General features: G+C 30.9%; 2 protein-coding genes across 2 annotated transcripts; both read left to right on the plus strand.

Annotated features, from left to right (window-relative positions):
* The first annotated feature begins 564 nt into the window (after positions 1-564).
* On the plus strand, positions 565-4,919 carry LOC111623119 (nose resistant to fluoxetine protein 6-like). Its single transcript, XM_023365601.1, has 6 exons — positions 565-676; positions 1,429-1,552; positions 1,686-1,872; positions 3,134-3,276; positions 4,183-4,359; positions 4,884-4,919. The coding sequence occupies exons 1-6, from the start codon at positions 651-653 to the stop codon at positions 4,917-4,919; spliced, it is 693 nt and encodes a 230-aa protein (XP_023221369.1). The 5' UTR covers positions 565-650.
* Positions 4,920-9,717: 4,798 nt separating this feature from the next.
* Positions 9,718-13,209, plus strand: LOC111623116 (disintegrin and metalloproteinase domain-containing protein 10-like). Its single transcript, XM_023365598.1, has 3 exons — positions 9,718-9,902; positions 11,634-12,198; positions 12,273-13,209. Exons 1-3 carry the CDS (start codon positions 9,812-9,814, stop codon positions 12,790-12,792), a joined length of 1,176 nt encoding a protein of 391 aa, XP_023221366.1. The 5' UTR covers positions 9,718-9,811; the 3' UTR covers positions 12,793-13,209.
* The last annotated feature ends 1,972 nt before the right edge of the window (positions 13,210-15,181 follow it).

A 15,181-nucleotide genomic window follows, 5' to 3' on the forward strand; every position in this document is an offset into this window, starting at 1 on the left:
CCTGATTTTTGGATCGTCTTTCATTATAAATTTTGACGTAGTAAACACTAGTATTGTGTTTTATTCCAAAGACATGTGGCATATTTTTCATCAAATTCCTTTATTAGTTGAGTCCATACGGTACATTGTTTTGTACTCGTTTCGGGCTTTGCCCCTCTTCAGTCAACTTTTGGTTACACTTTGACTGAAGAGGGGCAAAGCCCGAAACGAGTACAAAACAATGTACCTTATCGACTCAACTAATAAAGCAATTTGATGGAAAATTTGCCACATGTCTTTGGAATAAAACACAATACTAGTGTTTACTGCGCCACAATTATAAAACAGGACACGGTTTCAAAACACAAATTTATAAATTTTGAGTTAATAACTGCTTTTAAGAAATTATTTTGCTCTAAATGTAATTTCCCATTTATAATATATTTATAAAATCGAATACTTAATAGTAATAATCTAATTATATATTAAAACTTTTATCTTATGACATTATATATTTGTATATTAAAAGCACATTTACATATAAAATTGATAAGTATAGCATATATTTTTTTCGCAGGTGGCCTAAAATTGGACTTGCAGTTATTATTGTTTTGACAATAACGGGATTTGTAAATTTCTTATATGTCTCTATAAAGAATGAATTAGTATTAATGTTTGGAATAGACTCGAAGATGACGTATGTATATATTTTATATAGTAATATTTTAAATGCTTTTTTAAAACATATTTATATATGTATTCACATTTTTCTTTACCATGGAACGTCTTGGTATTGTTGTTAAGTAAATAATAGTAAAATACAGTGTGCGAATTTTTGATCAGAAGATCATTAGTGATCAGAATTATGCAAAGATAAAGAATTAAATCCGGGAAAAGATAGAAGATAAATTTTAAAATTATAGTGTAATAAATATAAAAAGATAACATTAATACAATAATAAATTACTGTAGTTTTTGCTTATTTTTACTTTCCTGGCTGTGTTATATATAACAGAAAGAAAGTGTGACAATAGGTCAAAAAATGACCCTCTCATGATTTTTATATTCTTGGATTCAGGATACCTTGAAACGTTGAGAAATACAAAAAAAATCCAGGGTGATTTTCTGTATGTATGAATGATAGTCGTGTGTGTATATAAAGGTGTGTGGGGGGTACGTTTTATTTATTTTTTTGAAGCTTAATATCTCCTGTGCTTTGTGACAAAAATTTCTGAAATTTTGTAAAGTTGTTTGGGTATTATATGCCAGTAATTTTGGTTGTTAAACTTCGAGGGCGTACGGAGATAAAGGGCAATCGTGTGTTCAAATTTTGCAAAAGTAGTAGTTTGATCTGTAAAATTTCTTTTGTCATGTTAGATATGTGCTTCAATTAATTGTAGACGATTGTAACAAATTTCCAGTATTCTCACACTTTAAAATTATTTTCAGAATGATTATTGATTACTTTCTTCACGTGTATGAAAGGCCACAATATACACATTTGAGTTCGTATTGCTTGGGTATGCTGATTGGATGTACAGTACGGAAGAAGATTAAAATAAAATTTAGTAAAGTACGTATTATGTTATCGGCTTTTATTTTAGTGATGTTATTTTTTATATTTGTTGAAAAAAAATTGTAGTGTTCGCAACTTGATATTTCATTAAAAAATTTATATTTTAATAAATTTTTAAAACTATTTTTAGATATTCGTCACTTGTTGTTGGATTGTAACTAGTATTTTTCTGGGATATGTATGTTTTGGCTTGCATAGTTATGTTACTGATCCGTATCCAAATCAAATACCTTTGCGTATACATCAAATACTTTCACCATTTCTGTGGATTGCTTCGATAATTTGGGTGCTTGTAGCATGCTACACTGGACACGGAGGTAAGTGTACTACAGTAGAGCCTCGATTATCCGACCCAATTGGGGACTGGGGTTGGTCGGATAATTGAAAAGTCGGATAACCGAAAAGTATAAAAAAATCCATTATTAGTGTACTATATTTTTATATCCCATGTAATTAGTATATTAGTTTATCGCTATTAACCTAATTCGCGTTGAAATTTTCATCGATGTTAAGCCTAACAAAAATTTTTAAAAATAATAATCGTCGCTATTCTATCGTTAAAAATTAGAAATTTAAGCCTCGTTTAAATACTAGCTCCCTTTCATGGTCAAATGAGTGTTGCCAGCTAAAACACGTAAAAATACTATTAAAGTAGCCAAGACATAGCCAAATATTGTAGCGCCACATCACTAGCGAACACTTGAAATTAGGACGGTCGGTTAACCGAGGTGTCGGTTAATCGGATGTCGGATAATCGAGGTTCTACTGTATATTTATCGTAATAATTTAAAATAAAATTTTTCACTTATCGAAAGAAACAATATATTATGTGCATTTTTTCTATTTAGTGTTTAGATGATGATAGAAAACAGTCATTAATAGAATCGTCCTGTATCTAAAAAATTAAAATTATATTATTATTAATACGGGTTAAACTGTGCTCCTATTCATAAACACGGAATAAATTAACTAAGGTGTTATGATTTTGCAATTACGTTTTTAACAGTAAAGGATTTTGTTGTTTTTATCTAATTTTCTTCGAGGATATTCCAGACACCAGTCGACCCCCCTATAACACTGTTGATTATTCCGTTTTATATGAACTCCATGTTGTACGAGTCATTTCGATTTTACAAATACATGAGCTGTTCACAGCCCGGCACACATATTTGTAAAATCTAAGTGACTCGTACAACATGGAATTCGTATGAAACAGAATAATCAACAGTGTTATAGGGGGTCGACTTTCAGCTCGGTTTCGCGACTAACCAATGGGCTGACTAATGGAGTTTTTGGAATTATTCGTGTGTCTGACATCTAAATAGAAGCATGTTTCCAGTCGACAGATCGCCCATGTGTTGCATTCTCTTATCCCATTGATGTAATCTAATTCATGCTGTTTTCACTAAAATATTTATACAACTTTTGTTAATTAAGGCTATATTTAGTATGATTCTCTCCTAATATCACAAAAATGGCTGAAACAAAAATATACAATGAAATTACAGCATGAGATTTTTTTAATTAAATTTTAAACTTTAATTAGACATGATTTTCAATGTTTTTATATATTTTTAGGTATTTTGAATAAATTTTTGTCTCTTGATGTGTTTGTCATATTGGACCGTCTTGTGGCATGGATGTACGTTTTAAACAGCTTGATAATTCTTTACGTTATTGGAGAAATAAGAAGTCCTATACCTATGACAGAAATTAATTTGGTACATACATTTATAATATAATATATATTTTACTGTATAATATATAAAGTATTAAAGTATAATATATAAATTATTTACTTTATAATATATAAAGTAAATGTATATTATTTATAACATAATATACATTTACTTTATTTATATCGCAGAACTGTGCAAAATTTTAAATTAATAATATTATACTATAAATAATCAAATTACATTTTAATTATTATTAAGTAATATAATTGTATACAATTTTTTTGTTTTTAAATACTAAGAACAGAAAAAATCTATGTCGGTGTTATGGATAAAAATATTAATGAGAGGGTGAAAAGGTATACACAGTGAAATCTGTGAACAACGACCACTGAGAAAACAAAGAGAAAATGGCCGCTGTTTGGAGGTGACCGTTGTTTGCAAATCATTTTGTATGATGCATTTCAAAAAGAAGTGTCTCTGAAAAAAATGGCCGTTGTCGAAAAACTATACTGAATAGGCGCCAGATTACTCATAGAAGTTCTCCAGGAAGAATTGTACTTGGCAGATTGCACACGTGTTGCGTTGCCGTACCTATACAACAGAACTTATAATTTATTGTGGGTAATACGGAGTAAATTATCGATCTCCATGATCTGTGCTGATTGACTCCGTTACTATCACGCTTTAATATATCTAACTATAGCTGACTATATAGCGGACTAATTGCTAATGTTTTGTTTTATTCAACAAATCAATCAATCTTTTTAACGGTAAATTCCCTGATGTCCATCACTATAAAACAATGCCAAAAAAATAAATTAACAGGATGAGAACAGTGAAAATCTCACTCGTATGCCTTTTCGCCAATCTATATATAAGTTATATTTTTTTAAATTAAGTGAGAATAAATTGTAATGTATATAATTTATGTTTCTTACACTTTTCTAGTGGATGCTGTTTCTATTTGTTACATTCTTCACAATTATTGCATCGATTTTTGGCTACATATTTCTCCAAATGCCATTTACGTACTTGTTTATTCTGCTGTTATCCTGTTGTAAAAGAAAGAAAAGTTTAAAAATATCGGATTCAAAAACGGAATCGTTAAACAAAAGAAATCACTTTGCTATATCTATGAAAATAAATAATTATATTTTAAACTTACACAAATATATTTTGCAATAAGATATTTTAATGCTTAACTGAATGAAGATTAATTAATTGATTTGTGAATTATTTTTTGTCTGTGTAAGGGGTGTTTCTGCAAAAATAAACTTATTTTTTTTAACAAACTTTTTTATATTATATGTTATTTGTAAAATAAAAATTTTTATTGTACTAAATAAAATATATAGCCTATGAGAGAAAAATTTTTTAATATTATATGTTTTTAAAAGTTACAAAATACTGCTTTTATTGATGACGTTTTTTGAGATTGGTATATGGTGGGGTGGACCGTACACTAATGTCGAAAATTAGACCACATACCAATTGAATGTAATCGTGCTCTGTATATGGTGAAATGGTCCACCCCACCATATATATTGCATTACTAAATTCAATGTGTGTATGAATTCAGAATCATTGAATTTACATACATATATCACGAGAAAACTTCATATTTTATTATATATATATATATGTTCCAGGATGAAAATTATGGTGTACATCAAGCCATNGTTTGAAAATTGCAATATTAATGGGTATTCGTGATTCCTCAGACTGCATAGTTGGAATTCAATTGAGCACTTATGGGATCATGCAAGTCGTAATTTAAAACGTAGCCAAAGGCTACGGATGTAAATGCTCTTTGATATCAAATTCAAACTGTCTAAAACAATATTAAGAAATCTGTATACTTGAAATTAATTAATTAATATCTCAACGAATACACAATTATAAAAGAAAATATATTAATTAGCGATTTCGTATCGTTACTCCTTTCAAAAAATATCTCAAAATGTCTTTGCGTATTATGTATTTAATAAAGAATATCTTTATTTGTATAATGATTCAGTTTGATTTATATCTCAAGATAACTTGTTTTGAAATAATAGTGTACAAAATATACACAGACTGCAACGATACAGACAATAACGTATTTAATTTGTTACATCAGGTTATTTTCTTTAAACCTTCGGTACAAATATAGTAACACCTATTTTAAATCACCCAGTTTTAAAATACAATAAGACTTATTGTATTTAACTTGCATATAAGAGAAAAATGTCATTATTTGGTAAAAATAATTGCATCTCTCCTAAACATTACAGTTTAAGTCAGGAAACAAAACAATAGATATGCTATTGTTTATAGAATTATCGTTAAAAGCTTCGTATTTACCGTCTTGAATACTGCAGATATACGATCTCATTGTAACTTTGTATGTAATCTTCAAATCTGAATGGCTAAGGCTTTATCTATTTCTCTTTGTATACAAATTTACTTTGATATTATATAAAAGNTTAATATTATATGTTTTTAAAAGTTACAAAATACTGCTTTTATTGATGACGTTTTTTGAGATTGGTATATGGTGGGGTGGACCGTACACTAATGTCGAAAATTAGACCACATACCAATTGAATGTAATCGTGCTCTGTATATGGTGAAATGGTCCACCCCACCATATATATTGCATTACTAAATTCAATGTGTGTATGAATTCAGAATCATTGAATTTACATACATATATCACGAGAAAACTTCATATTTTATTATATATATATATATGTTCCAGGATGAAAATTATGGTGTACATCAAGCCATACCGTAAAACGCTATTAAAATGCATTGTCATTGGACTTATCTCCTCAAACATTCAGCCTTCTATCATAATTAAAAATGGATGAAATTTAAGTTGCAATATTTCAGGATACGATAAAAATCAATTTTAAATAAAATGAATTTACACTAATATTTAATAAATATTATTTCGGTCTCCCAAAATCTGAAAAAATCAGAGAAATTCCCCGAAATTCTCTTTCCATCAAGTGACATAATAAAATTAAAAAGAACAAAATAGATTCAATTACAAATAACTAAAATACATCATAGATTTCTAAGTATTGTTACTTCATAATACAGTACTTGCAATTTTTATGTAATATTCTATTGTTTAACTGACTGCTACAATCGTCTTTAGAACATGTTTAAAAATGTAATTATAATACTGTCATATAATAGAAGAAACTGTTCAAAAATTAATACGACAATCATTGCATAGATGCCATGTGATCCTATTAATCATTAAACTGTCTAACACTTCTCTTGACTCTGCAAAAAGTTAGTCTAATGATTAATAGGATCACATGGCATCTATGCAAGCGTAGAGTCCTGCATCAGAATCAGTTTAGCTTCTCTAAAAACAAAGGCACAGTAGATGCCATCCATCAGGTCATTAACTACATCCACCAGGCTAAACAAAGCAATCAACATACCGCAATTATTACTATTTTTTCCAATCCGCAAATCATATATGAAAAACACATTTATAAAATTAAAAGACAAAAATTTCAGCAAAAATAAATTTTATTAATAATTCATTTATAATCTATTACAATTTTCAGTTTACTCTCATTTGTACAGTGGATTATAGAAATGCTTCTGTGATCTTTTTCTTAAGAGCAAATGTGAAGTCGAGATCAAAGTAGAAAATTGGAAAAAAATTTGATAAATAAACGATATAAATCGAAAAGAAAATAACAGTACAGTTAACCATAAATACACATTAAAAATTCATAAATTTAAGCATGTTTAGTTATTAATTATCTTCATGTAGTAGCACCGAAGAAAAGAAAAAGAAACTGTGACAACCCGGGCAAGTTCAATTTAGCTAATTAAAAAGAACTCGATTTAATTTTATAAATTTTATTTTGTGAAAACTATAACGAAAGAAGGTTCCATGTCATAGATACCGACAAGGAAACACTTCGATACTTTTTCCACGAATTGAACTTCCTCCACGAGTGACACAGCTTCTAAATCATCGAGGAAAATGGAGACAAAATCGCGAATTTAAGCAACCAAAACATCACCAAAAATAACTATTAAAATGCTAGGGGGAGGACCCCAAATAAACGAGTAGGGAACAAATGTAGCAGAGTGGCCTGTCAACAAAATCGTGTGTGTTTACTCTCGTCATGTTCCATCGCTTTTCGACCTCCCGCTATTCACCGGTCCTTAGTCACTTCGAACTAATAAAGATTCGATTGTGAACAGTACAATCAAGGACTTTCGGATTTAAAACCGACATTAACCAGCGAAAGAATCTCCTTCCTTTCCTCAAGAAGCCCAAACCGATTTTCGCCGATTCAGGTATTTACCGACACGCATCCGAATTTGTAAGCTTACTCCCCACGTGCTAAAACTCTACCATTTACATTACGCTTTGTAAGTTTGTGATCACTTTTTTGAATAAATTATTGTTATTTAATATTTAAAAGCGTAGTGAATTGCGTTATTTCTAGCAGACTGTTGTCAACTCCCTCCTCTACTTCGAACTCGTTTGTTTACATACGCAACCGCTCCCGCGAGATTATATTACGCGAAGTCACAGCGGTGTCAGTCCTGACTTCGGCATTGCAAACGTAGCCGTCGCAGTGCCGACCTAACAATCACAAAACGATTAATTCAATAGTGCTGCGATTTCTCTTTAGAAAATTTTATGACCGTGCCAGAAAAGTAAAATTTTCTGGGTACCGCTTCCAGGTGCCAAATTTATCTTTACCAAAAAAATACAAAAAAAAAAAAACAATTATANTATTTACAGTTTATAAGTGTTTTATGGTTTGCCAATGTATTAATGCAATTAACTCTTCTTACAATACTGATATTCTTCATCTACGATAGGTAAGAAATTTTATTTAATTATACAGAATGAATCGAAACAACCATGAATTAATTTAAAAATTTATATCAGTTAATTTCGGAAACAGCATACAATACAATTAAGATATACTTCGATATGAAGACGTGGCCGTAAACAGAATACAGTTCCTTGATAATACCTTGATATATTTGAAAACTAAACACTTGTTTCCTTAGTATGAAACAATTACCTCCTGGAAAAAGAGATTTTAATTAGACTTGGTTTCGTACAGCTTTAAAACATGCGCTTGTGAATCAGTAATGTTAGTTAATTCGATAATTTACATTGCTCAGATAACAAGAAAATTGAAACCAATAATCTTGATACCATTCGTATGCAAACAGTAGCAATTGAAGCAAGATACTTAGAAAGTCCAAATTAATTATCTTGCTTTTAGTTCTGCTATTGGCATCAAAATTATTGGCAGATTGCACTTTCTTACGTTTTTGCAGGAAATCGAACATAATTTTAGACCCATCTAAAAATTCTGTAATTAGTCTAGAAACGGGAAAACGATTCATTCTGTGAAAACGGATAAGGTTGACTATAACGTAATAATCTTAATCTTCGCTACCGTTACTTTCCCGAGCAACGCCGGTCCTACCTGCTAGTTTATAATAAAAATATAGAGTCTTTATTGCAGCATGGATGGGCAAGATGATTGATCTTCCATTCTTGTCGTCGTGTCGTGTTAGCTGTGGTCGGGAGTGTCGTTTTCGTGTCTGTTTTTGTCTCGTAGTTCTGCCTGTTTGGTATACATGATAACTCTAGAAGCTTCGTTATTGTTAAAACATTATCTTCGTGATCCGTACAGTTTGATTTCAGGCTATACCGAAAACATGTTACGGCTATAGCCTCCATATAAACTGTGTGAAATAAAAAAAAAAAAAAAAAACGTTCTTTCGCAATTTATTTCTGCTCACTTTTTTGTCTTATCCTTATGAATGTTGCAATTGTGTTTATTTTTCTTTCCCTACATTTTTCTTTATAACAGTCACTTTGATGCGACATAAGACGTTCTTCCGCTAAAGAGAGCCTGGAAAAAGGTTTAAGTAAATATGCATAAAATGTTTCTACTTCAAAAAATCCCATGTTATTCTTTTTGTGAAAATCGAAATTCACTGATATGAATTTTTAAATTCCTTCCTGATTTTTGGATCGCCTTTCATTATAAATTTTGACGTAGTAAACACTAGTATTGTGTTTTATTCCAAAGACACGTGGCAAATTTTCCATCAAATTGCTTTATTAGTTGAGTCGATACGGTACATTGTTTTATACTCGTTTCGGGCTTTGCCCCTCTTCAGTCAACTTTTGGTTACACTTTGACTGAAGAGGGACAAAGCCCGAAACGAGTACAAAACAATGTACCGTATCGACTCAACTAATAAAGCAATTTGATGGAAAATTTGCCATTTGTCTTTCGAATAAAACACAATACTAGTGTTTACTACGCCGCAATTATAAGACAGGACACGGTTTCAAAAAAACAAATTTATAAATTTTGAGGTAATAACTCCTTCTAAGAAATTAGCTTGCTCTAATTGTAATTTCCCATTTGTAAAATCATATTTATAAAATCGAATACTTAACAGTAATACTCTAANTGAAGTAGCCGCAAATGTACTGCATCAATTGGGTCATGCATTTGGTTGTCCACACGATCCCCGAAATTGTAAACGAAAAGATACCAGCGGATATTACATCATGCATCCTAACATTCGTGTTTGGGCTTCCGGTACTTTTAATTTTTCTTCGTACTGCAAGAAGAAAATCAGACAATTCATAAAAAGAAAAGGTAAGGAAGATTGAACCATGTCTGGTTTCATATGTAATATTTCCAAAATATTAATTTTAACCAGGTTATATAATATATCCGATAATGATATGATGCGTGCCATCTTGCTACAATGAAAAGTAGCGATTTTCATAATTTATTGTAGTTATCTTCATCTATCGACTTCGATTGTTGTTTTTCATTCGTACCGTTTGATCTATTTTCAGATATAATTTTTTAATAGGCAAAATTAAGATGTGCCACTAGTAGCTTCCCGTTTCCTCGTGTAAGCAAACCCAATCAATAGCCATTTGTTTAATTCCCAACTATAAATGTACCTGTATAATGTGTGAGTGTGAAATACCGGTAATTTAGTATATCTAAATATATAAAATTGCTTGTCCTGACTGACTGACTGAATGAATGACTTACTCACTGATTCATCATCGACCAGAGAAAACCGCTGGACCTAAAGAGATGAAATTTGGTACACAGTTAGGGTACGTCATGAAAACGCACACTAAGAAGGGATTTTTCGAAATTCCCAAGTGGGGGGGAGAGGGAGAGCATTAAGGCTTAACCGAAAGAACGGCTTCTACTGTGCTATTTTAGATGCGATTTTTTGTTTTTATCTGCGTTGTAGTAGGGTATGCCATGAGAATGTACACTAAGAAAAGATTTTTAGAAATTCCCCCTCGGGGGTGAGGGAGAGGATTTAGTCTTCATCGAGTACTTAGGTGTATTAAATTAATAACATTTCAGACATTGTTATAAATATTTTTATCCATTTCGATTTTAAAAATGTTCGAATCGTTTTAAATTCGAATTTGGTATTAAATATTGGTTCGATTATAGAACGATTGTAAACGTTCCGAAAAATTTATCAAATTGAAAATAGTTAGTTTGATTCTCGGCAATTCTCTTCAGCGGTAGGTGTTATATAACAATTACTATGGTTATTGAAATATTGAATGTAAATGGGGTTTGCATGCAAAACCTCGAGGACGAAGTCGCGGGTAACAGCTAGTATCTTATAAGATTCTCTTGTTTGTCTTTTCCACGAACTTTTACACAAGCTTAATTTTTTCATTCCCTATTTAATACCTGCTTTCTCACTTCACTGCAAAAAATTGAATTCATTACCAAGTCATAACACAACGACATATGAAGATGTCATGAAGAAAAAGACTTCAATCACAAATGTTGCGTATTAATGATTTCAAAAGCCATCTCTCACATGGGTCAGTTTTTATTAATTATCCGACTGCCATTTTCTGGTTATAGCATTTGTAACGAAGATATACTTTAACGGCGTATCCTCGAGCTGTCAGGTTGTAATTAAGTTTTCATTTTTTTTACTATTATTTCACTTTTAATTGAAATTGGTTTCAGTCGATTAATTCGCTTAATGGGATTTGGCAAAGAAACGCATGGGCAATCTTCCAACGTAAAATGCATCGCGGGGTTTCTAAGGGAATCGTGTTATTATTTAAGTGTTTTCAGACAATTCTAGTGCCTTGCATGGGTTCGGCTTAATACAGCATTTTCTTAAAACTACATGTGATCATAACTTATTCAACTCCCATAGCACTCATCTTATCATATTTTGTTAGCATTTGTTGGTTACGTTGCTCTGCATTTATTGCAAATTTCATGTGATATGTATGAAAACCGTTAATATTAGTAAATTACTTTGTAATTTTATACTAGAATTTTCATTGAAATTTGTGTAAATTTGTATTTTTTCTTTAGAAATAGATTTTTGTCTGAAGTCACTCCAACGATCTGTGTGTGGAAATGGAATTGTCGAGGATGGAGAATCCTGCGACTGTGATTACTCTACCGGTAAATGTAATATACAGAAGACGTGCTGCACAAATAAAAATTCTCCATTACCGTGCACGATTCAAAGAAAAAAAGATTGCTCACCTGCTACAGACGAGTGTTGCAATTCAAATTGTAAACTGAATACACGCAACGATATAAAGTGTTTAAGCAACATACTATGTCATAACACTACCGACGTATGTGCTACTAATTCGTCATTTTGTCCAATGAAACGACAGCCAGACCGATCACCGTGTATAGGTACATCGAAAACTTGTCGTTCTGGGAAATGCATAAGCAACGTTTGTAAAGACAATGGGCTAAAAAGTTGCAGTTGTTTGCCTCTGAAATGGGAATGTCATATTTGTTGCGAAAGCAAACCTAAAATCTGTCAAAGCGCCGAATCACTCGGTTACGTTCCATCGAATCATCAACTCTATATAAAAGTAGAAGGATCATATTGCGATAAAAATTTTGGAATATGCATGAGGTAGGTTATCTTCATTATTTACATTATATTTTACAATATAATTTTATTAAATTAATACGTGATAATTTTCACAGTGACGGGAGCTGCTTATCAAAGAAAAGTTACAGTGTCTGGTACTATATGTCACCGTTGCCTTTCGTTATTTTAATTATTGTAGGTTTAACGTATCTTCCCGGAAGATCTAAATCAAATTACAACGAAGACATTCTAACGACAATACGAAAGAAAAAGGTGATGAAATCGCAACAGAAAGATAAAGAAGAGAAACAATCTTCAATTAAAACGATCAAACAGGAAGTGCATTCATTAAGTATAAAATCCAAGAAAGATATACAATTACCAACGCAAGAACAACAAGAATCTCAAGAACCTACTGAAGTCAAGAAAAAATTTCAATTGCCTATTCGATTGAAACAAAAGCAAAAGCAGATACCAATGAAAACCATCAAGAAACAAACGCAGGGTGAACCTTCTCCTGTCCAAACACAAGTCGAGCGAGGAGAGCAATCGACTAGTCGAGCAAATCCAGCCAAAAAAGTAAAAGTATTCGTCAAGAAAAAGTTAAAACCGAAGACACTAAAAGATGAAAATTGAAATATCATCATTTTCATCCAATATTTTTTCTCGCTTCGCAATAAATTTCAATTTCTATGACTAGAAATAAGTTTAATTTCTCTCGAAAATTTCATCGTATATTTCTACTTATAACCTAACTATAAATTGTTGTATGAACATATGTAATAAATTCTAAGATATTTAAAAGCTAATTTCTTCAACAGATCTTTAATTTAAAACATTTCTATGAAATATATAAAATCGATTGCGTAAACTTACATTTTAGTTAAGTATAATAGTATTGTCTGTTAAACAAATCGTATAATATGAATTCTTTATAAGGCGCTTCTCGTTCAAGGTGACATATGGCTATGGATATTTAATTCATTTAAGAAAAATGACTAATACTTTTTTAGGACAACTAACCACTTCCTCTAACCATACAGTCTAGCAAAATTTTTCTGCAATCTTTTCAAATAAAACAAAATAATTTTATTAAAAAATTAAATATTATTGTAAAGAAGAACGAATAAAAACGAATGAAAGTATTAATGATTAGTGTTATTTTATTAAATTACATAATATAAATTGATCGCAAATATTAAAACGTAATTTTTACTTTATTCTTCAATACCAAACGAAAAAGTATAAAGTGTTGAAGATATTCCACAATATGTGACATCGGTTGTGTGGTATCAGGCATAAAAGACACAAGTACAGGTGCAGTGACAGAGTTCAAGGATAACCATTAACTGGTACCAGTTAAAATGGAAACTTTATTGTTTCCTTTTTTATTCGCGTATAATAATTTTTTAACATATTTTTTAGTCCAAGCTCTATCAAATGCAAATGGAAATAATTTTTATGCAGTTACGTGGAGCGGATTACATAACTTTTCACTATATTACGATTAGTAGAATATCCGCCATTTTGTATAGTTTCTATAGTGTATAAGATTTCTAGACTTATCACACCATCGTTATATACCTCACCAATGCATTTTAAACTAGACAAGATGCTAATAATTAGAGATCAACTTTTAGAACTCAACGTATTAAAAATGAAACTTTTAGAAGAGAAGAAGAGGAGATATGAGAGGGAAGTTTATATCACAATTAAACAGACAGCCTTCGTGGCACTCTGAAATAAAAATAAAGGCAAAGCTCAACTTAACCCTAAGAAAAAGAAGCAATTCTCTGTCAAGTGCAGCAAACAGCAGCAAACAACCACACAAATTATCCGAATGTGTCCTTTATAGAACAAAAGGAATAAACACAACACAACAGTAGCTACATTTGAATATTGCGAATCTTTATCTTAAACACTAAGAAAGGGGGAATGGTGTCTGAGTATAGCGCAACAGTACAAATATGGATATGAGAAACAATTCATAGAAATAATGAAAATTATTCCACGAAACCCTAAAAAAATCATTCAAAAGATAATCCAAAAATAAAAAATATCCAAATATGGCACAACATAACATCTTGAAAATCTAAACTTCAGCGAATTCAATAATACGCTTCTTGCCTAGTGTTGGATTAAATTTATAAACGCTTTATCGGCTTTTCTTTGTTGCTAGTCTTATTACACCATCATCCGGTAGAAGACCAACTTTAGAAAATCACATTTTATTTCTAAGAGAATGCATTTCGGACATTTAGTCCCTCATCAACTAACCCTTTACGACGTAAGTATACTTAGGGAATAATGCATACAAGTTTATGTTAACAGGAAAAAACAAAATATATTTTTTTTAATTTTGTAATTTAACTTACATATTTATGAAACGTGCAGTAAGATGACAATCCGTATAAAACCTGAGTACAAATGATTGATTTTACGGTATTTATTACAATAATAGTAGAACGTTAACAATTTATTGCGGATATGTGTTCTTTAAGACGAACGTTCAGAGCAATGGGCAGTGTGTAAATAAAAAGAAAAAAATGCTATCAAATTCCAGAGTTTTTCTACGAATATTATAGTTGCACCATAAACCAGTTTATGGCCTTGGTACCAAGGCCATAAACTTGTTTACGGTGAAAAACGTTTTTTATTCCATTGTTTTAACGGTAAAATCATTGGTTATGTTGTAGTTTTAAAAGTTAATGTTATAAAAGTGTTCTTCGTTGTATATACTGTTTGCCTTTCACTGCTTATCTTATTTGTATTATTTTGTGTATCGTACCGACATGTTCAATGTAATTTAACAATTTTTACATTTACGTTATACATTCGACCCCCTATAACGGTGTAGGTACGTTCCACTTTATAAGAATTTCATGTTGTAGGAATCCTTAAATACATGAGTCAATCACAGCCCTGCACGTGTGCAGTTTACGGATTATGGCTGTTTGAAAGGTTTTTTTCCATAAAATTAATCGATGCTAGACTAATTTGACTCAACATTTCCAAAATACGTATA

The sequence above is a fragment of the Centruroides sculpturatus genome, unplaced genomic scaffold, assembly GCF_000671375.1.
Source record: "Centruroides sculpturatus isolate CEXI.00-Female unplaced genomic scaffold, Cexi_2.0 scaffold136, whole genome shotgun sequence".
In the NCBI taxonomy this organism is placed as follows: Eukaryota; Metazoa; Arthropoda; class Arachnida; order Scorpiones; family Buthidae; genus Centruroides; species Centruroides sculpturatus.